At 39.0% G+C, this 22,837-nt stretch overlaps 1 protein-coding gene across 5 annotated transcripts in view; it reads right to left on the minus strand.

Annotated features, from left to right (window-relative positions):
- Positions 1–22,837, minus strand: part of CRACD (capping protein inhibiting regulator of actin dynamics) — a 129,728-nt gene that overhangs the window by 45,180 nt on the left and 61,711 nt on the right. The window contains exons 3-4 of one of the 5 annotated variants that reach the window (XM_039699141.1): positions 13,659–13,726; positions 10,871–10,942 (exon numbers count right to left, since the gene is read on the minus strand). The exons of 1 other annotated variant lie outside the window; for it this stretch is intronic. In XM_039699141.1, coding sequence (XP_039555075.1) covers positions 10,871–10,895 — 25 coding nt within the window. In that variant the 5' untranslated portion in view covers positions 10,896–10,942; positions 13,659–13,726. Of the gene's footprint in view, positions 1–7,812; positions 8,671–10,870; positions 10,943–13,658; positions 13,727–22,837 lie in introns of those variants that run through there. 3 more of the 5 variants (XM_039699138.1, XM_039699140.1, XM_039699139.1) reach the window with 3 other exon arrangements.

Below are 22,837 nucleotides of genomic sequence, written 5' to 3' on the forward strand. Positions count from 1 at the left end.
TCCCTAAGGCAAAGCTACCTCCCTGAGGCCCCATGTCAGAGCAGTCCAAAGTCCAAGGAGTACCACGTGCACTGCACAAACAGCTCCCACTGCCCCTCCCCAGCTGCCAGAAGTCATTTATACCTCCTCAAGGCTGGCACAGGCTGACAGACCAGGATCCTACACTCAAATCACAATTTACAAGATCATTCTTGCAAGGGATTGTGTTACAGGAACAGTTTTTTATGCCTCTCCAGGTCTAAATAAATCCTGTATTGCACTGGTCAACATTTTTACATCCACACCACCTCCAGTTTTCCACAGGTAAGAAGAGGAGCATTTCACCATCACAGAAACTACCACAGAAAATGTTATTTTCATGAAATTTTCATAAAGAGAGCATAGACCAAACCTCTTCAGTGGTAAGGCAGAAATGCTATCAGCATGCTGCTGAGTTCTATCAATAAGAAAAAGCAGAGACGTATTCTGACCTCAAAGGAAAGTCAGAGTGCTATGCCAGAAAGTCTGGATGGCTGGAGGAGGACTGGGGTAACTGGGATAGAAATGAGCCAAAGTATTATGTACAAACTCATTCCTTTAGGGCCTATTGCTGAGATGTCCCAGATCAGCTAGAAATGGGTGAGAAGACAGATGTGACCACTGCAGCTGATCACAGGATAATTGTAAGCCAGCGCTGTGGTGCTGCTGTAAAAGTTAAATGTCCTCCTTTGGAAAGGGCTCCAGGAGTGGCAGGGATTACTGCCCAAGCAGGGGGCTGGAGAGCCCACTGACTAATAAACCACTAGGGGCTAATAAATCAAGGTTGTAAGAAAGCAGGTGCATCCAATATATTTTAGATTGGGATTTGGATTTTTTCCTTTTTTTTTTAAACAAATACATTACTGAGTCATTATAGCACAAAACAAATTGTCTTGTAAATGTCACATAAAGACAATATTATTGCATGCAAATTTCATGTCATGGTGCAAAACCAGATGCTTTATTTCTGCTTTTAATGCCTAACACAAAATGAGACCAGTGCAGACATATATACTCACAGTGATTTTTTTCACTTTTGCACAGTTTTAGTGTAATATATTTTACACAGAAAAACATATATTAATTTTAAATTTGCAATTCAGATTAACTGCTAGAATATTTTAAATGTCAGATTAAATGGAGAGACTAAAATTTTCATTTCATGAATTTACTTACTCCTCAGTCATAAGAGATGTTAGTGGGTTTTCTTGAAACTATCAACATACCTTTTGAGTTAGGGCAGGTCAAGGATGAAGTAAAAATACATTTTTAAAAGTTCCAACATAGTTCTACATGTAGCTCTAAATGAAGGAGAGGGAGATTAGGAGAGGGGAAAACCCCAACAATTACTTTATGCCTGTGTGTTTTCTTTCAAAGTTCTGAGAATTACGAAGTTATATGGAAAACACAGGAGTAAAAGGGCTCTTATTCTAAGCAAATTATTAACTACTTCAGCAGACAAATTAATTTAATAAGTTCTTAATTAAATTTTATAATGGTAGAGCTGAACAGAAGGAATAAATCCACATCCCCTCCCCAGATTTAAAGAACTAAAATTTCAGGATCATCTCTAATTTTTGCAATGCATCTCAAGACCCCCTTATTTGAGCAACCTGAAAGCCAAGCTAAATCTGTCGTCAGGCTGATTGTATCTAAAAAAACCCTAAAACAACTTGTGCTGATCTCTGATTTCACAGAATTAAATCATGTTGTTGTGGTTTGCAGCTGCAGAGCAAAATAAAGAAAACAAACAATACTTTAAGAAAAGAGCTGTATAAACCATAGCAATCACAAATTCTCCAGCAAGCTTTGGTAAAAAGCAAAGGCCAAAATCAATGTTTGCATGGTGAAAACCAGAGTGAAGAGAAGCATGGAGCTGGGAACAGTTCTGTTTTGTGGAGTGCTTGAGGTTTTTTTAACTTCTGAAGGAAGCCAAACCTCAACTTCGTTATAATGCTGGGCAATATAGACAGAAGGAAATGTGGCACTCATTCCCCAGACTGGCATATCCCCAAAATATTACAGGAAATAACTTCAATCAGCAGCACAGGGGCTGAAGAACCTGCTCTGTGCTCCACACCACGTCCTGGAAGCACTGTGCTCTCACCTGGAGCCATCTCTGCCCCTGGAGCTGTGCAAAGCTGTGGCAGAAGGACACCTTTAGCTCCTCACTGCTGCCCCTGTGCCTTCCTGCTGCACCCTTCCCTTTCCCAACCACCCTGCCCAGCTCACTTGCTCCTTCTGACAATCAAATCCTCTGATATCGACACATATTGTGGCCAGATTAAGATTTGGGGCATCTGTCTTGAGTCTGGGAAATCACCTATTTAGCAAACGTCTGGATTTTCATTGTCTGAGCAGCTTTCACTGCATACACAGGTCCAAATTATCATCCTCCTCAAGGAAGAGCAGAAGAACACTGAGACATTCTCCATGTTGTTCTGGGCATGTCAGCAGGAGAGGATAGCCAGCTTCTTGAGTGTAGCCTGCAGCTCCTCCTGTCCCTCTCTCGTCCCCAGCATCACAGCCTCACCTTGGCACGGCCCAGAGAACACCCCTGTGCCGCACTGCCACCTCTCCTGCTGGCACTCCCTTATTCCAGTCTGCACTGGGCACCCTTTTGAGCACCAGGGTAAGATGGCCATTTCCAGTTTTTTTAGAAATTGCTGGTTTTTGTAACATAGACCACTATCAGCTGAAGGATATAATTAGTGTTTTAATATTGACTGCAATGCTATCAAAAAAGCTCTACCTGAGCAAACACTTAACCAACACTGTTACCAGCAATCTCAGAAACAAGATTTTGAGCATGGAGATAAAACTGATCATCAGAATTAATCACTAATTATACTAGCATTGCACACACCTAACCTAGCTGCTCCTGATCCATCACCTGCTCCCATACAGTGAGCAGGGACAGGCTGAGGCACAGAGGCAAATCTCAAACAACTTTTACACAGAAAGAGCAAATTAAAGACAGGACCAGGAACATCTACCTGCTTTTCCACATCCACACTGGAGCCCTCACCCTGGGTTTTCTTCACCACCCAGGCCAAGAACAGACAAAAGATGCAAGTAAAACATTTTTGTCATAGAAAGAAGACTGAAAATCTTCAGGTTGAAGTTCTGGCAACTTTCTCAAACACTAGGTCTGCTTTAGAAAAGGAGCTTCTAATTGACTCAATTCCTCATCTTGTCATCAATGTATCAAAATATACAGAATAATAAGATTCAGGGGATTGGTTTGCCTTTGCTTTCGAGAATTAAAACTAGAGGAGTGAAACATCACTTGAAGCACTTACTGACTGGAAAACAGAGAAATCTGATGAAATTTTACCTTTTAGACCTACCTATAAATATCTAAGAGATAAAAAGTCTTCAATAGCTTTCTTCTGATATTTGCAAAACTTAGAATACTCACTTCATAGAACACTCAGATGTACTTTGCCATCACAGTTATTTGGCTAACACTGAGTATAATAACATATAACACTAATAAGTAGAAGCAGTGTTATTTCAAATGTTTCAAATGTTAACCAAGTAAGATTTCTACTCCAAGTAGAAATATTAAGAAATGTTTCGTTATAAATTCTGTAACATCAAAATAGGAAAAAATCCATCATACTACTGTGATGCTAAATGAAATCTCCCTCACTGTCCTATTTTATGAGGCTAGAATTTACTCATGAAGAAGCAAAATTAAAAAGGAGAAGAGAAGCAGCAATAAAGAGATGATATTCAAACATTTATAAACCCAAACACTTAAAAAAACACATAAAATTATTCAAATCCAAAATGCCCTTTGCACAAAAGCACAACTCTCTCTATTCCTAACTAAGACAACCAGATATTTCCTTTCAAAACATCTTGCCTTTAGGTAATGAGAGCAAAGGGAAGAAACTATTTCCCATTTTCATGCCGCTTTGGTTCCAGGCGAGGATTTGCCAGACCATGATGTGACTGATCACACTAATCACACATTGTCTCACTGTGCTGAGAATACAAAGCATTATTCTCATTATACTGCTGAAATACATCAAATTTAGCCACACAAGGTGAACATGATTAAACTTCACAGAGAAAGGAGACAGCCTTTTCTCTGAAACATCACTTACCCACATTGGAATTTATTTACCATTTACTACATGCCAGAACAAAGAACAGAGGGGACTCAGGTGGCCAGGCAAATCACAAGGTCCCATGTGCTAGTGAGGATGGTTAAACAGAACTATAGCCAAGGGAATTTAATGCATTGTAGATTGCAGGATATGACATCAAGATGGGCTTTCAAGTGAAAACTATTCAAGTATGCAGTTTGCAAGCCTTGGAAAGACACTGAGTGCAGGCTGTGTCTGCCATTCTCTGAGGGGCTGCAGCAGCTGTGACAGCCCCAGGGACCAGTCAGTGCTATGTCTCATGATGCAACATCACTCCAGAAAATGTTACTTGTACAGAGTGTCTTTTGGCAGACCAGACACCTTCCAGCTGCTCCAGTCCAGTGGCAAGACCAAGGAACAGAAATTCTGTCCTGGATCTGACTGGTGCCAGGGTCTGTCTATCTAGCGTGGATGGAAGCTGGGGTCCATGTCAGCAGCTCTAAATACTTGTTTCCTAGCTGCTGAAGCAAATTTTGGATCCCTGCGAGCAGCTTGGTACAGGGTGCCCTGACTGTCCAGTTAAGGGAAGTCCACAATGAGAGTCAGAGGAAGCCCATGTTGACCAAACCGCATTTATCTCCCCTCCTTAACTGCTGCTCTGACATCACACACTTCTTTACACTCTGCATAAACTCCCTTCCACCTGATACCCCTGCTCTACTCATAAAACTCAAGGTCAAAGGGCACTCGCTGTAAAAAATATCAGAGAGCAAATTTGGGAAAGGGCTGGGATCAGAAGAGAGAGGTGAACACATACTGAGTTTTAACCCTTTTTACTTGTTTTGTATCCACTCTTAACTTACTGGACTACAAGCACTCAGTAGCTGAGTCAGTTTTTCCATCTCTGTAAAGCATCACCTAGAGTTACAGTAACACATGCAAGTTTGAAAATAATTCTAATGGTACAAATATAATAAACAAGATGAAATATTTTAAATGCAATCAGTTTCTATTATGTGACCAAATATCCTCCAGAGATGCCCACATCCCTCTCTGTGACATATTTTGACACTGAGATAATGCAAAGCATCTCAAAGTAAATCCAAGTTCTACTTTTTGAAACCTTGCTCACATGAAGGTCTTTGAAAGATTTGTCAAATATGAGTATGGAAATGACCATAGCTGTTGTTTTTTCCTGTGGGCTTAGAAAAGAGGAAAAGTAACACATCTAAAAGTCCTGGGTGAAGAGAACATTCGTTCCAGTGCTCTCTGTTGGCCCTCTGTTAGATCCCCTCCTCATGCCAAGTTTCTACTGCATTTTCAGAAAAATCCTTATGCTCTAAATGACTATGCTAATCTTCATCATCCTTTTGAAGAGCAGACTAAAGCCCAAAAGCCATATGTGCAGTAACACCCACCCAGGACAGTCAGAGGAAAGAACCATTTAATTTAGATATATGAAGTGACAGAGCTGTCAACAATAGGAGGGTAACTTTCCACAGTGTACAAGTTAAGCTTAGGCTTCTCCCACCTTTTTTTTGACTTTTTCAGATTAAGTCCTACATATTATACAGAAGAAAGAAAAATGCCAGTTGCAGAGCAGGAATTCATTGTAGTGCCAATGCAGAATATTATCTCCTCCGGGATTTTCCACCAGAGGATATGTCTCAATTGCAAGAAGAAGCACATTCCCTCCTTTTCGTTTTCCTGTTCTTACATTGTAGATTGTTTGAAGATAAACCCTAAAATTAACAAACACACCACATCAGAAAAAATAGGACACTCTCCAAGTATTCTGAGTTTTAGTTGGGCTTGATTTATCAGGTGTCTATCTGATGGTAGAGGGATGACATATATTTCACAGGATATGGATTGTTCATACTGTGTTTGCAGAAAACATTACTCTGAACAAATGCAATTTGTTCTGCTTTGGTCACAGTTAATACTACACATATCTGCTCTCTGGCTGATGAACTTGCACAAACAGTTTAAGTTTAGTGTTTCAGACTGTAAACTGAAAATTAGCTAATGACAACTGATCTGCTGCATCACTTGAGAAATCACTGGTTTATTGATTTCAAATAAATGCTGAATTAAAATTAGTGCAGAAACTTACATGTACATAAAATTTATCATGTACTTGCATACAGTAGATCACTGATGTATTTGGAAAAAAAAAACTTCTGGAAGAATGCATACCTAGCATTATATACATATTTATATGTATTCATTAAAAGGAGGGCAGCTGCTACTTACTTTTAATGCACCATTTCAGAAATCACAGTCAGACATGTGACTAAAAAATGTTAAAATATCTGTACTTGAGCTTGGTAAACAGATTCCTGTAAGGACATCACTCACATTGTATTCTAAATCTTCACTAATGGTAAGGCAATCCAGATAGTATCTGGATAGCCACTTAATCAAACAGGAGAAAATAAGACAGCAGTGAGATTTTGCAGAATCACAGAATCATTTAGGTGGGACAGGACCTTTGAGATCATCAAGTCTAGCCTATGGCTTAACACCACCTTGTCAACTAGACCATGGCACTAAGTCCCACATTCAGTCTTTTCCTTGACACCTCCATGGATGGTGACTCCACCCCCTCCCTGAACAGCCCATTCTAATCCCCAATCAACCCTTCTGTGAAGAACTTCTTCCTAACGTCCAGGATAAACCTCCCCTGGTGCAGCTTAAGACTGTCCTCTTGTCCTGTCCCTTGACTGGGAGAAGAGACCCACCTCCACTACTTTGCAATAAACACCTACTTGAATGGCTTTTAAAAATACTGTAATATATTTATGAAGTTCTTCTAAAAGCAGAGGGAAATGTTTTCACCAGTTTTATTTAAATAAAATATTCTGTACAGAGTGCAAGGGGATAGAAGATGAAATGGGCTATCTACCTGTATCTGCTCCTCCTCAAGGTGCCTTGGGGATCTGTACATCCATGCAACTGGTAGCCAGCTGCAGGCCTGCCAGCTGGCCAGTGTTTCAGCCTGGCAGCACTTAAGGCAGTCCACTGCTGCATGGACACCACATGCACTGCACATCACTGTAAAGGAAGCCAAAAGCCCCTTAATCAAAGGATTTGAAATTAGCTGGGACCAAGAAAGAGGGAAGAAAGCATGGCTGTTAAAATGTGTGCAAGGTCCCCGGAAGTATCAGAAGATACAGCATTCTGTGTGGCTTCCTTGCGATAGCAAATGTTTATTTAAACTGTCTCCCACAAAACTTCCATAGAAAAGTCCTCAGAGTCCCCAAGAAACAAACTCTCTGAAGGCATCACCCTTTGCAGCCGTGGTGGAAACACAGTGCTTACAGCACAGCAGGATCCCGAGCAGCAGCAGCTCTGAAGCCCTCTGTCCTGGGGAACACACACAGTAGTGTACCCCAGGCACCACCAGCAGTACTTGGTCTCTACCAGAACCAACCCAAACTGAAGGGGGAAGGGGGTTTACTTTGCTTTGTTTCTTTTACTGAAAACAGTTTTTGTTCCAAGATCCACAGCCCCTCAAGGTGCTCATAGGCAAGGGCACAGCCCCCAAGGCAGCCTAGCCAAACCAGGACTTTGCTCTCCTCTGCTGGAGCGGGCTCCATGCCATAGCTTGTAAGTGCTGAGGACCTGACCTCACTGAGAACAGCCGTGTGTCCCTGCCCTGCCCTGCCACCAGACTGGTAAGGTTTGTCTGTACCTGTTCTGCAGGATACCCCAAGCACCCTCTGCAGTGTCAGCCTCTTATTATCCTCAGCACCCGAGTCATCAGCTGGAGCAAGGGTAGCCAGAGAGCAGCTGGTCATCCCTGCTTTGGGCTATGTTGTGAAATGGGACAGGCACTCTGCTCCGCCGGATAAAGAGGACGCCTCATTTAGGGAAACAGCATTCCAGAATAAGAATTAAATGTAGTCTGTAATGGGAGAAGAACATGAAGAGATTGCATCTTTGAAGTAAGATGACAAGATTTTAATCTCACTATCTAGTAAGAAACCAGTAAACAACAGGACAAAAGTCAACTGGGTTGAGATATCTAATTAGTTCATGAGGCATTTTACTGGAAGTATAATTTTACAAGTATAGCAAAGCAAGAGGTACTAATTAGTTGAAACTCATTAAGTGTAAGTTGTTTAGTAATTTAGGAAAAATGAATGCAGACGTGGCAAGTTTGCTACAGACAAGAATTCCACATAGCTGAGTGTCACATTTCCAACAGCAGCCAGTCTGCTCAAGCAGCAGAGGAGTAATTTGCAATTCAGCCCTGACCCATGGGGACAGGCAGGCAGACAATGCATCCCAGCTTTTCTGAAAGAAATATTAAAGGACAAAAATAATGGATGCCTTCATTACAAATGACCAGGTGAGACAATTAGTGTCTGTCTCCACCCACTAGCTATTAAAACTTCATGTTCCATCTATAGCAAGCATTATTATCCTAAGTAGAGAGATTTTGAATAAATAAATCAGCTGTGTTCACATTCTCATCTTCTAGATTTCTCCTAATACTTATGCAGGAGTAAGGAGAGTCATACTTACCTCTTTATAAGATGTATCCTTCTTAGGGAAACAGAAACAAACAAACATCCCAGGTAAGATATTACCAACAAGATTTTAATTGCATAATATTTTCAAAACTTGCTCTTTACCCAGGGTAAGTTTGTTGAGCAGAAGGGAGTTCGGAAACCATTGCACATACTAGGATAGAAAAGAGACTTAAAGACAAAATAAAGCCCTAGCAGGGAAGCAGGTTCTGTGAACAAGACTACCAAAGCATGCAGAAATGTCATCACTCACTTCAGCTGGAATGCTGGCAAACTGTAGATATTCTCTACCTTTCTGCTTTTAATCCCATCCATGAAACACAAGTACCCTCAGAGAAAACATATGTAATTTAGCTAATCCTTTTCCAATTACACAAGGCAGTGGTTACAGGCAAAGGTTTCCTAGAACAGCAGCTTTCAGAGAAGTGTCTCAATGACATTGAATGAGTCTCATCCCCTGCAGCTGTCTGCCAGGGCTTTTAAAGCCTCTGTGGTGGTACTCTACAGAGATCCACCACAAACCCAGTATAGGGCAAGACAGCAACGCACCATTTTATTTGGTGGTAACTGTAGAGCAAATAATTCCCTATAAAAGCAGGCACCAAACTCTGGGAAAGTCTGGGCCTGAAATTTGCAGCTCAGTTATGACAGCTCAGTTATGGCTTAACTAATAATAGCTAACACAAGTGTAAAAGCCACATGAGAAACAGAGCTTCCTTCCCACAGTCCACTGGTGAAGCTGCCTTCAAAAAGAAAACTAAAAAAGTCTGAAAACTTCACAAAAGTAAATTCTTTTCTTTGCACTGAATGGACACACTGTACTCCCACTCCTTTACAAAGGAAGTTAAGAGCTTCTTTGTGTCAAGCCTACTCTCTTTTTCTCAACAAAATAGAAATGAAAGAGCCATGTGAATTATTAACAGATGACAACAGAGAGCTAGCCAGGTATTTCAAACACTTGTGTCTCTTCTTCCTACATGAATTCCTCAACAGTACATGCAAAGTAAGTCTTCGTACTACTTCCATCATTTGAATCTGTAATTGAAGCTGATTAAATTAATTGTTGAGAAGTAAAGGCTTTTTTACATTCCTTTCTTTCTCCTTTCTTTCCCTGGGAGAGCATCCGACCTGACTGTCGGTGACAGGGGGGCTCCATGCCTTGCTCTGAAGGGCACTTGGTGATCAAGTGAGAGTCTTTTCCCCCTTAATGCCTTTTCAGTACCACAAGCTCATGCAGAACACCATGCAGTCCAGAGGAAACACAGACACCATTTACTTCTGAACTGGAATAGATACATAATGGGGAAATCTGAAAAGAGACTAAAGCTTTAGTCATATTACAGTGTTAACCATCATGTCACAGTAAAAGCAAGTCTTGTTTATTATAAACACTTTGGATGGCCCCTTGTCCCCAAACTCCCCCCTCCCCAACCCCCCCCAAACAAACAGGTGAACAGGACACCACTACATGAATCCAATGCCATTGCTTGACAGCATGCTTGCTATTTACACAGAAGTACAAACTTTACACTGCTTCAGTCCATTCACATTTAACTCAAATAAATTCTGAATTTGTTGAAGAATCCCTGCAAATCCAATGCAAAAAATAAAAATGGAATTATGTCAAGTCAGTATCAGAGCAACTGAAAGATATTTGAGAACTGACATGGGAAAACCCATCAAAATTAAAACTACAGTAGTAATAACAATTTAAATAACAAACTTTAAAATACAATTAAAATAACAAACTTTCTGACAACTTTGAAAAATAATAACAGATGACCATAAAAAAGCATGTATTTTTCTATTTACTTAAAAATTTAAATCCATACATTCTAAACTTTCTTCAGTTAAAAGAACCATTTCAAAAGGTGTGGTAAAGCACAGCATTTGACATGACATAAATGGAGGAGTAAAGTTTCCCACAGTGGAGCAGAAACCCCCAGGTAATGCCTCAGGGCAAAAACATTAACCAGAATAACCTCTCTGGTTTGAATTTGACTGTGCTTCACACGTACAGTATTTATTCTACCTGCCATAAAAAATGGACAAAAGCAGCACATACATTAGCGGCAGCTCCTACTCAAAAACAAGAAGCACAGCACATTCCCCCCTCAGCCAGCTCCCTGCTGGAAGTGTTCCAGACTAAGCCACAGAAACTTAACAGTGAGCTTTTGAATGACAGGACATCATGTGCTCCAGCAGTCAAGTACTTACAAGGTTTCTTAAACAAATTGATCATGCCTACAATTTCAGACGAAGTCAGAGAAACTTCAGACTTGATCTTCTCTGAGGAAGAAACAGAAGCCATGAAATCACCAAAGAGAAGGACTTGTTTGGCTATTTTTGTTGTGATTTTAAAGAGAACTCTGAAGGACATATTGTAATGTGATAGGAAGCTTGTAGGAACAGCCTTACAAATTAAGCTGGGCATGTATTTCAGCACTCTGTTCTTATTTAGCACTTTCCCCGTGGAAAATGCTAAGGGAGATTTCAACTAGCAACAGCTAAGATTATTTCAGATTGAGAGGTAAGACTTCCCAGCTGATCTTTCATTTGGCACATTAGTTTATACAACTGATTTCTGCTCAGTCTTCCCCAACCACAAAGGCAAAAATAGCATTACCTTCCCACAAAGGCAATATGGTAAACTGGCACTACTAGACAACCCTTTATAGGTGCTATGAATAACAGTAGTGTTTTCTTAAAAAGTAAGAAAACTCCATCTAGACAAGAATAATTTAATGTCAATAACTACCATGACATCTGGAGGCAATTTATGCTAGACACCAGTATTTCCTGAAGCATCTTATAGTGCCATGAAAGAGAGACAAGCACAAGTCTATATTATTTCTCATGAAAGAAGAAACAATGATGCAAATTCCTCTTAGAAAGCAATAAAGTTTTGAATAAACCCTAAAAGGGCTTCATTATGCAGTTCTCAGTCTACACTGGCTGAGCCAAATCCTACTTCTCTGTGTACAGGGTAGAACTTCCCATGGCTCCAGTAGCTCCTTTCACAAAGGTGGCAGTCTTCCACAAACAGACCTTAGCAACCAGGGCTCATGGGAAAAGATACCCAGTGAAGCTGTGCTCCCAGTTTGGCAGAGAAATGGGAGATCTGATTTTCAAATCTCCTGGGAACCAGGTAGCTTATCATGCAGTAAAATCCTCTACAGGAAATTAATATTTTAGTGATGCCTTTTTGAATCTTGCTTGGCATTTGTTCAAAATCATGTCTTACAAGTTTTACTCAAAGACCAGGAACAAGTTGCTAAGCTTAGGCCTTCATATCCTAAAAGTGTTTAGATGAAAAATTTTCTCATAAAATTTAAGATCTAAACAAAATTGTGCTTTCTCAATGTGAAACCAAAGTTTCTGGTTGTCATCTAGTTTCAACAGAGGTCCTTGGCATATTCATATCAATTGCAGAGACCCCTGAAGTAAGATAAAGCCTTCAACATAGAGGAATTTTAATTAATCTATTGTACATAGTGCATTTAATAGTATCTCATTTTTCAAATCTCCCTCTGTGTCAATTCAAAACAGTGTATGTGGAGAAACATTTAAGAATCCCAGACTGCTTAGCCGTCCATTTTTTTTAAGCACTGCAAATACTGACACACAGAATAATCCCCCTGAACACAAACAAATGGGATTGAACTGGAAATGAGAGAAGATAAAATAAAGAGCTTGAGAGTAGTATCCCCCTGTTGCTTTCTCCTCTGAGGTATGTCATACAGATTTGTTTTGGCAGATATGCCAAGATTTATGTGTAATAATGACTTCAGCAACTTCTTTCTTTAGGGACACATTTTATTTCACTAATGATACATTCTCAGGAACCAAGAGAATGACTTTCACCCAATTTAATTTTTAATTACAAAGAGCTTAAAAAAAAAAAGGAGAATGGAAAGATGAAATTACTTTTTGACCCATCTGTAAGGGCTACTTTCTTCACTCCAACACCTGACAGACCAAGATTCTCTTCAGCAAATAAATCACTCCACCCAGCCTTCCTCCTGCAGCACAACACTGGATTTATTCTCCCTCCAAGCAGCCATCAAGCCAGGGTTAATTAAGTCCATGACAGCTTACAGTAGGGCTCAGGACCATCAGAAAGGCTACACAGGTACCTGAGCAAACCCTCTCTGGACTCAGGCGTGGTCACTGCCCTGAGCACATTCTGTAGCTATTCAGGTCCTTTGCACTTCAAACCCCATGGCTAAGATTCACCTTGGAGACCAGCAGATGAATATTGCAATACTGAAAAGCACAGGTGTCGAGAGGTACCTCTCTTAGAGGGACTACCTGATCTAGCAACAAAGCTGGAGGTGCATGAATGACCACAGAACAACCTTCTAGCTGAGGCCAATTAGTAGTGTTTAATTGTCACACAAGGTTATCAAAGGGAAGCAGCATCACTCAGACAACAAGCATGAAATAAGTGGTGAAATAATCTGGTAATGAAGAGGCAGGTACCTCTCTCCCTATAATTTCCTAATATCAGCTTCATCTCAGTCACACCCAAGCTGCCTGCTCCCAGTGTCACAGCCTTTCTCTGTTTAAGCAGGGATGAAAATTGAAACATAAGCGTTTGTTACGCATCAAAACATTAAATGAAAGAGGATTGAAAGGTGAAGTGACAAAATCAAACAATGCAAAGTGTAAAGAGAAAAAGTATTTTCCTTCAATTTTCTTACATTAAAGTAGGTTTTAATAGCTGAAAAGCATAATGCAGTAGACATTTAAATGGTCTTCATTTTTCCTGAATTGGTAGCAATGCCATGCACGATGCCAAACTGAAATTTTTGCATCCTCTTGCCAGCTTAGTTTACTTCAAATTTCATCTTGATTTATTTTCAACACAATGGGAAATGAAGGCAGTGGGACTTATAAAGCTTGTTATATATAATTGTAGATGTGGAGGTTATTAATGCAAGCATAGATTTGGCATAGGCACTAAACCTTTAACTCAGAAAACACACTTTGTCAGAAAACTTACCTGCTTGTTAAAAACCCAACTCACTCAAGTGCTCCAAAGCTACATGCAGTCCGCAGAGAATATTGAAGCTAGTAAAAGAAATCAAGAGAGAGTGGCAGAGAATGAAGCAGGCAAAAACCACTGGAGCCAGGAAGTTTCTAATGAGTGGTTAATTGTACAAAAGGTGGGATGCATTATTTAGAGAAACATGTCCCACAGGAGCTACTCAGGAGGTGACAGAGAGTTCTCAAGCAGCTTAGTCGGAATCTTGTTTCTCACATGCCCCTTAAATGCTGGAGGTCTGAATGGTAAAACTTTCAAGTTAGCATAAAAAAAACCTGTCAATGTATGGCATTTGCCATGTAGTCATCTAATCTCCTTCTTCAAAGAAACTCTGCTAAGTATGACCAGCAAGGCTGCCTTGAGCCCACTGAATGAGCTTTGAGAAAGACTTCTGTTTCCTTGAGAGTGGACAGGTGCTCCACTTTCAGATGAGCAGTTCCAGCAGCACATCCTCAGCAAAAGCAAAAGCATAAAGGGTTGAAGGGAGCAGTATCTCCTAGGAAATGTGCCCCTCTGCCCTGGAGCAAGCACAGACTGCAGAGTGCATACTAACACTCCCCATGACACTTCCTTCTGAAGGCAGACAAGGAATACCATTTGTCAGTTTTTAACACAATACTTCTCTGAAGTGCTGACATTGTGAAAGCAAAGGCAAAATGATAATTTTTTAAATGTCTTTACCAGAAGTCTCAGTTGGAATGAAGCATGTCTTGCATTAATCAACAGCCTTCCATCAAAGTAAAACCTGTTAAGTACTACTTCTTATCTTATTAAGCCACAAACCCTGTTTAATATTGCTCTATTATTGTCTTATCTATGAGCAGCTAAATTTCTGCCAGGTTGGTTCAACTAACCAACTTATGTTGCTGTGATTCTGACATTTCAAAAAAATCTGTTACATAATCAGAGCAGAAATAAAAACACTTGAGCAGCTGAAGGAGTAGAGCTGAATAGGGAGTGCTACGAAACAGGAACAGATTTAGGAATAATGAGGTCACCTCACACCTCAACACACATGAAGTTATTCCGTTCACTCAAATAACTTCATGTTTGGTAGTAGCCACAGCACAAAATACCACACCATTTTAAAGAGACAGAAGCATTTTCAATGTTCTGGCTAATTAGAAAATAATTAACACAAAACAATACCATCATGTATACCCCTTCCAGGTTTCTCCTGGCTTGACAGATGAAGAGAGAATTAAGAAGGGTGAAAAATGTTCCCTCCCTCTCCACATCCTCCAAGTGAGACACCCCTCATCTGGGCATATGGTTGCAGCTCCAGAGCATCAAGCAATTGTGGCATTTAGGGGTGCTTCAGAAACATTTTGTGCCTGCTGGAGGACTCAGCTGTTGCTGTGGTGGCAGCATCAAAGGTCTGCTTCTTATCAGGCTTTTTAGCTTTTCAGCCTTTCTTATTCGAGATATCTGCAGTTTGTTCTTTAGGAGAGACAAGGAGAGAGACATACTATTAGCAAGGGAGAGATATACTTCTAGCTTCCCTCCAAACTGTCAAGTCACACCAGGTAAAATCAGAGCCACAAGGTCTGGCAGGGCCAGCATTCAGGGTTTCCTGGATGTGCAGAGCAGGTGAGGACCAGGGAGAGGCAGGAAGGCAAGGAGACCCATGTTCAAGTGACCACAGATAAATGAACAACCAAGAAGTAGCCAAGAAAGTGAGAAATCCACACAAGCTTAAACCAGTTTGTCTATTCATTGGATTGGTGATATCTGTGCAGCCAAGAACTGGGTTGTTTGTGTTTTGGATTTTTTCAAAAAGCATACCCAGAGATCATGCCTTTTTTTTTTTTTTTTTTTTGCTATAGAAAGGAATACAGCAGTCTACATCTAATAAAAGAAAGTTCCAGATGTCAAAATTGTTCAAAAAGCATGACTACCTACTGAGATAAAGCATGATAATGTTATGCCTAAAAGGGAGTTGGTATCTAAGCAAATACAGATTGGAATCACTGACTCATCCACCCTGGGCCTTTAAGGCAAATGGATGAAGGGCTGACAGAAGGAAGAGGGGGGAAGGAAAATAAGGAGGCACAGAGAATTTAAACAATATTAGCTAAAAGTGACTCCTAAATAAAGATTAAAATCACTGCCTAGTGGATTTTGGGGCTTCTGAAGTCACAGCCATGAAATTAGCAGAAAACTGGCAGTTCACAATGTATGATGACTTCTATGAGGAAAACTTTCAGCAGTATTTTAACTTTTAAGAGCTACCATTGCATAGTTCTTCCAAACTTCTAGAAGCATAAGGAGAAATTGGCATAGTTCTTCCAAGCTGCTTAAAAACATAAGGAGAAACTGGCATTTATTTGAAGTATCTAAAAATCACCACTTCCATTTCATAATTAACTCAACTATCTATTTTAGTATAAACAAAAAGCCTTTTCCAAATTTCTACTGTGTATACATCCTGCTGAGTCCAACACAGTTAAGCACTCCTAAGGAAGGCAAATGGCCCAGGTGTTTTGTGTTGCACTCATGTGATAAATATCATTGGTGGAACGATCTAGGCTGATCATGTTCAGCTAGCTGTTAGCTAGTTGAATATAAATACAAAACTTCAAAGCCAGAGAAAGCACTATTAACTTCAGCTTCTGTAACTAATTCTCAACACAGGTCAGATTTCTTTATAGATTAAAGAGGCATTTCAGTCTTCTAAGGAAATGTTTTATGCTTTTCAGCATTAAGGTTTCCATAAGAAAGTTCAGTGTCTCTTCATTCATACATATTCTTACAGTCCCTCAATGGACTGAATTGTGGGCTTTTCCATTTACAACTTCACATGGACATCACAAAGGCTATATTAATTTCCCTTATGCACTTAAGATGAATTATAAGTAACTAAGCTATTGAGGATGAGGATTGCCTTTCATTTCCATCTGACAATCTTTCAAAATGTATTTTCAGGCCTGTAAACTCCAAAGTTGTTGGGCCAGTTCCCTTGGAAAAGTCCAAGTGTCCACGAGGGCAGCCTATTTAATAATTTCAGCAGAAGTAAAATATATAGTTGGTATTATTTTCATTAACAATTTCTGAAACTAAGACACCAAAACCCCAGCTGAAGAATTCATTTTAATTTACCCTCAGCAACTTCCTGAATTGAAATCTAAAAGAGTTATTTTGTTCATGGTCTAGTTTTCCATAATTCCTTCCTATATTTCTGTCACTGGAGATTTCCTTATTGCAGCTTTGTTTGTATGCCTTAGCAGAGGAATTCCAATAAGTTTGGAAATAGAAAAGATTACATATTGAATCCTTAAAGATAGTTTTTGTCTTTGAATTCTAAACTTTAATTTCTGAAGTGAGACTACAGAAGAATTAAATGAGTAGGGTTGTTTAGGAGTCTCTGAGTGTTTTCTAAGACAAAATGTTGTCAGAGAAAGTTTCAATTCAGTATCAGGAGAAGTTTCTAAAAAGAGTATACTAAACAACAGGACACATCCACAAAGTGCAGATACATTCACCTTGACAAGGTACTCAGAAATGCAACGAAATTAACTTAAAAGAGGAAGACAAGATAAACTGAATGCTGTATTGCTTCTTAGAGACAGCTTCTAGGACTCTCTTGTTCAAATACTAGAATTAAGCTGATGATTGCTGCAGCTTGAAATAATAGGAAAGAAAAGAAAAAAGAAAAGGGAAGTAAGAAAGAAAACACTAAATCTGTTCCTGCTGCAAAAGCCCATATCTTAGAATTCCTATACAAATACTTGGGTCTTGCTACCGCAAGTGTTCAGATATGCTCCAGATTATGTAAGACACTGGGTGACCCACTTGCAGTGAGAAAGAACTGCAAGACCAGCCTGGTCAGATCTACATTTTTTAGACACAAGCAGATTCAGACACAAGCAGATCCCTCACAGCAATTTATGAGGAAGGAAGAGGTTTCCTCTGTAAATAAACTGAAAGTGTTTCATGTCTTTAATTTACAATTAAAATCCCAGTTTATTTTTACAGTATCTGAATTGTCAGTACCCAGTACTTCAGAATGAACATTTTGGTTAGTATCACTTTCAGCTGCAGCCATGTTTTTTTGTGGGTGCCTTTGGTTTGGGTTTGGTTTTTGGGTTTGGGTTTGTTTTTTTGAAAATGTTACTGAAACAAGAAGTATAGTACAACACATTTATATCATCGCTGAGATTTTGAAATCAAACACAAGGTAAATTCTCCCTTACCTTTAAATCATGCACTAAAGTGTCTTACATTTTAGGCTGATTTGGAACAATGCAGTAGCAGCATTGTAAGGGTACATCAGTCATTACGTTACATTAGAGGTCTTGAACATGTGAAAATTATAGCTGCACTTCATAACAAGGACCTGTAAGTCAAACCTCTCAGGGGCTGCAGAACTCTGTAATAAGAAAGTCATATTGTACAGGACATGTTTTTCTTTTTACTGTCCTCTGTTTTATTTTCCTTCCTCTGCTCACTAATGGAAACTAATAACTTTAAATGTTTATTTGATAAACACTTTGATTATAAATAGCATTTCTATTTAACACAATAAACAAATGGAGCCATACATGAACACTATATTAGACAGCTTAATAGTATTGAACAGTATTATAGTATAAGCACTCTATTGGCTACCTGAATGCTGCAGAAGCACAAGGATTTACAGGAGCTTATTTTCTTCAGACTACATTATCTAGTTGCATGTTTCCCATACTCTAAATTGCACCAAAGAATAAACAACTACATTAATAGGCTCAATAAAATATACTTTTACTACCTATGTTACATAGAAGCATTATAATAGCACATTGTATCTTCCAGATCTGAAAATACTACAGCCATTCATAATTATATTTGTCCTCTGTAAAACATAGTCAGAGTAAAATAACAGTTTGAAAGTCCTTGAAGAGCTTTTCTAGGGAAATTTGCCTGTGAGTTACATATCTTTTGTACTCTTGCTTCATCTACAGGACCAATCTTTGGTTTTGGGAAGAAGCCTCAGTTTAGACAACAATATATGCAATATAGAAATTACATAGGACAGAAACCAGCACTATAGGATACTGTTTTAGCCTGAGTTTTATCAATAAAAATCAGTCATCTCAGTGGGAATTACCCAAAAATGTCAGAAAAGTTCAGCTCCCCTTTTGACCTAAGGATAAAGACGATGGAGCTGGGGAAGGACCTTGTCTTGGAGACACCTCTGTCCACTCTCAGTTCACAATGTTACAGAGCTCCAAGAAGCTTTTTAAAAGCTGCCTAAGCCTTTGAGCTGTATTTCAGCTGTGAGATTCATTTGGATGTAGTGGAGGAAGGTCACAGGGAATTCCAAGTCCTTGAATACAGACCAGATAATCAGACCACCGCCATAACAGCATTTAACGTGACATTTCATAATTAGCTCTGATAAATACTTGGGTTTCTTTTCTGTTTAGAATTTCCTGAAGAACTTTACTTCTCTCCATCCTAGTCAGCCACTGAAACCCAGGGTTACAGTGAGCTTTCAGCTCAAGAAAGCACTCAATCATATTAAAATTAAGCATATGAGTGTCTTTTCCTGACTTTCTAAGATTATTTAACCACTGTCAGATGCCTGAGGCAGAACATCACAAACACATATATCACATTAGCAAAGTCAAATCAGGATTTGTGTCAATTTTTCCTGTCCTAATCCTATGAACTTGAATTTCTAAGTACTCTTAAGATGCAAATTTGAACTTTGAAACTGTAATATAGGAGCAGAAATGAAAAAAGGTATTACCATAGGGAATCCTTTAATTGACCCAGTTCTAAAAGTAGTAGAGGAAGCATAAATCACCTTTTGCCCTCACATAATTTTTCCTACAGAACTCTTCATTAATATTCACTCAGAATTCAGCATAGAAGAAATTAAAACAGTGTAGTCTACAGAATTACTAAACCTGAGTCAGTTGTTGTCAGCAAGATTACAAAAATAACAACCAAAACAGAAACTAATCCTAATTTTGCAAACATGGTTCCTGGCCTTCTGAAAATACTGGCTTGTCAAAAGAAATTCTGAAAACATTTAAAAAAACCCTCAAGAATCATCAAGTTTCACAGTTTGGACCCCATTTTAAAATACAAGCTGCTCCAGAATACTTCTGGTGAGCATGGAAATCTTGCTTAGAACTAGTCAATCTAATTAGGAAAAAATAATTTCAATTCCAGTTGTAACTTGGTGACCAAAAGAAAGAAACAGATTTAATTACAATCAAGCTATACTCTTGCAATCAAACCACTTCACAAGAATTAGCTTTGCCTTAGAACATATTATATTCATTTTCCTAAAGCTCTTATTCTGTGTTAAGCACAAAAATTCAAAAACATACAGGCATTTAGAGGCTGAATATAAATACTTCTCTGATTTTAACATAAATATACCATCCATCTTATTCAAAGGAAATAAAAGCAGAAAAAACTATTGCAAAATTATCAAGTTCTTGCATACTGGGCAGCTTCCTTGAGGAACAGAGCAGATGCTAAAGGTAATCAGTTCTGTTATATATTGGGAAGATAAAGGAACATGAAAAATGGGACATGACAACTTCTTTTGTTCATTGTTGTTTTATTTAGAGCTGTCATACCATTATTTCAAAAGGAGTTGATCAACAATAACTCTGCTATTCAGCATGATGGCATTAGCTTTCAGAGGAAATTTCTGCAGAAGGAGCTTGAGCCTTTTGCTTCACTCTCTCCAGGCTCTCTGGAAGATCCCAATATTGTCAGGTGTAACTTCCATATTGTAACAGATCTACTTACTGCCCTCCCACTTTCCTGCCAGTAGTAGTTGAAAAAAGCCAAATCTCTCAACCTCCAAAACCTTACTGGTTGCCAGCTTGGTAAATATGGATCTCACAACTCTTATTAAGAGAAGGACTTGGTGCCAACACTCAGAAGCTGATAACCTCCAATGGCCCCAGCACATCCCCCAAATGGTATATGAAACAATCATTACATTGTAAATGGATATTTACAGTATAGGTTTCAGATCATCAAAATATTGAGCATTTTTACTGTAATTATTGCCCTACAACAATTAGCAGATGGATGTAACCACCCCAGTTTTCAACTCCTGCTGCAATGTTCGGCAGATGATGTGATATGCTTAACTTACTAATTAATTGCATATCAGAAAATACTTTGCATGGATCTGTGAACATAATTTCAGGTTGCTGCAACTGTCAGGCCATTTTCTTGGTTGTTCTTCTCAGGTCATGGAGGCAACAAAGGCATTGACTCTTTTTAAGTACAGCACAGGGACGCTGTGGCTACGGTAAGCACAGGTGAGTTTTGCAGAGTTGTTTTCCACAGAGTGTAAGGATGAAGCTATCCTGCTGAGCTCTACCCCAGGTCCCAGTCCTGCATGGCCAGAGGCACCAGGTGAACAAACCATGGACTGAATAAGCAAATTTCTCAGGTGTGTGGGGTCACTCCCTTGCTGGGCTGGAACAAGGACGTGACACTGTTCTGCACAAAAACAAGTGAAGGCTGACTTGCAGAAGAGCATGAAGTCCGAGTCCATTTACAGTGAGAGACTTCCTGGCTGGTTTTGTGATTTTAAATTTGAAAAGACAACCAATTTGTACACACTAATATATGTAGAGGGTTTACAAATCAAGGGACTTTTCCTGTTGAGGCTTATCACTAAAACTCATTGCGAGAATAGCACAAGAGAAGTTTAAACATCTAGAAAATGAATCATGAACAAATGCTACAACACAACACTGACTAAACCAAGGTCTCTGTCTTCCTGGCACGACCCTTTCTTCATTAAAACAGGAAATAGATTCTTTGCATAGCTAATTACTCAACAGTGACTCATTTCAGAAAATCTTTGTTATTTTTACTTCCTCTGAAGTGACGGAAAGGACACAACCAAATGTATCCATAGTCATCAGGTGTTGTAAGATAGAAATCTGAATTGGGCCAACATAAAGAACAGGAGAAGCAAAATTAGGAGACCAAGAAACTGCAGAATAAAGGGGGAAAAATTTGGATTATGCAAATGAAATAAAAGACTTTAATAGAATATAAAAGATCAAGATTTCCTGTTCTTCCACTTTTTTGAAGAATGGGGGGAAAATGCTTTAGTGGAAAATATCTTAAAGGAAATCTGAAATCTCTGGAAAAGCTGGGTAGGATCCCCAGTAAATGTGAGTCTGAAGCCATTAATATTTTAGCTTAAAAAATGTGAAATGATGGAAGGAACTAGGAAAAAAACTGTCTGTATTAGGAAAAAAACCCAAAATATTAGACTTCAATAAACTTGTTCAAAAGTTGACTAACACTACATTCACAAACGCTTTACAGAGAATCTCATGGATTTAGCAAAATCTCTACTAACTGAAAATTACTTTCTAAAAACAGTTTGGATTTTTTCTGCAGTAAAAAGCAGAATATTCTAACAGGATATGTGGGCGGTTACAAAAGAACACTGGGTACACTGTCAGAAAAAATGTAGCTTGAATTCTCTTGGAAGAAAGATTATATGCAAATTCTATACAGAAACATATATCTTGCATATTTTAGTTAATGCTATTGTACCTGACCACCCTCACAGACTGTTCTTTGAACGTCTGTATTTTAAGCCAGTGGGTATTGTATCTTTCTGGGCAAAATATAAAATATACCATTTGAAAAAGGCTGTATTACTTGCAAAAATTAAGTCCATCCAAAGGAAAGAGAAGGTAGTTCAGAATCTGTGATCCTTACATACAAATGGCATGGAAATATGAGGTAGGAAGCATCCTGTACTCAAAGAGCATTTTCCATTGGTGGTGGCACAGAAAACATACTTTTCTGCTTTGAATAAATAAGAACACGCCCTGCCTGTAGTACATTAACAGACCCCATCTCACAAACAGGTATGTCACAAACATATTTGTACCCTCAGCTGAGGTGTAGAAGGTTTTTATGGTAGAAAAATGTCAAAATTATTGTAACTATCTCAAGAAAACAGAACTTTTGTTTCTCAGCAGCAAGCCAATGTATTTCAGCTGATCATTTCAGAAGAGTTGTTAAAGACAACTGCTTGTCATTCATTCTCTTGCCACATAAAACACCAGCCGAACAAACATTTTGGCAAGACAGTCACAAGTCAGGACTTTTAGGTAACCAATAGTCTTTTGAATTTATGAGGTGAT

The sequence above is a fragment of the Passer montanus genome, unplaced genomic scaffold (assembly GCF_014805655.1).
Source record: "Passer montanus isolate IOZ18808 unplaced genomic scaffold, ASM1480565v1 scaffold13, whole genome shotgun sequence".
NCBI classification, from domain to species: Eukaryota; Metazoa; Chordata; class Aves; order Passeriformes; family Passeridae; genus Passer; species Passer montanus.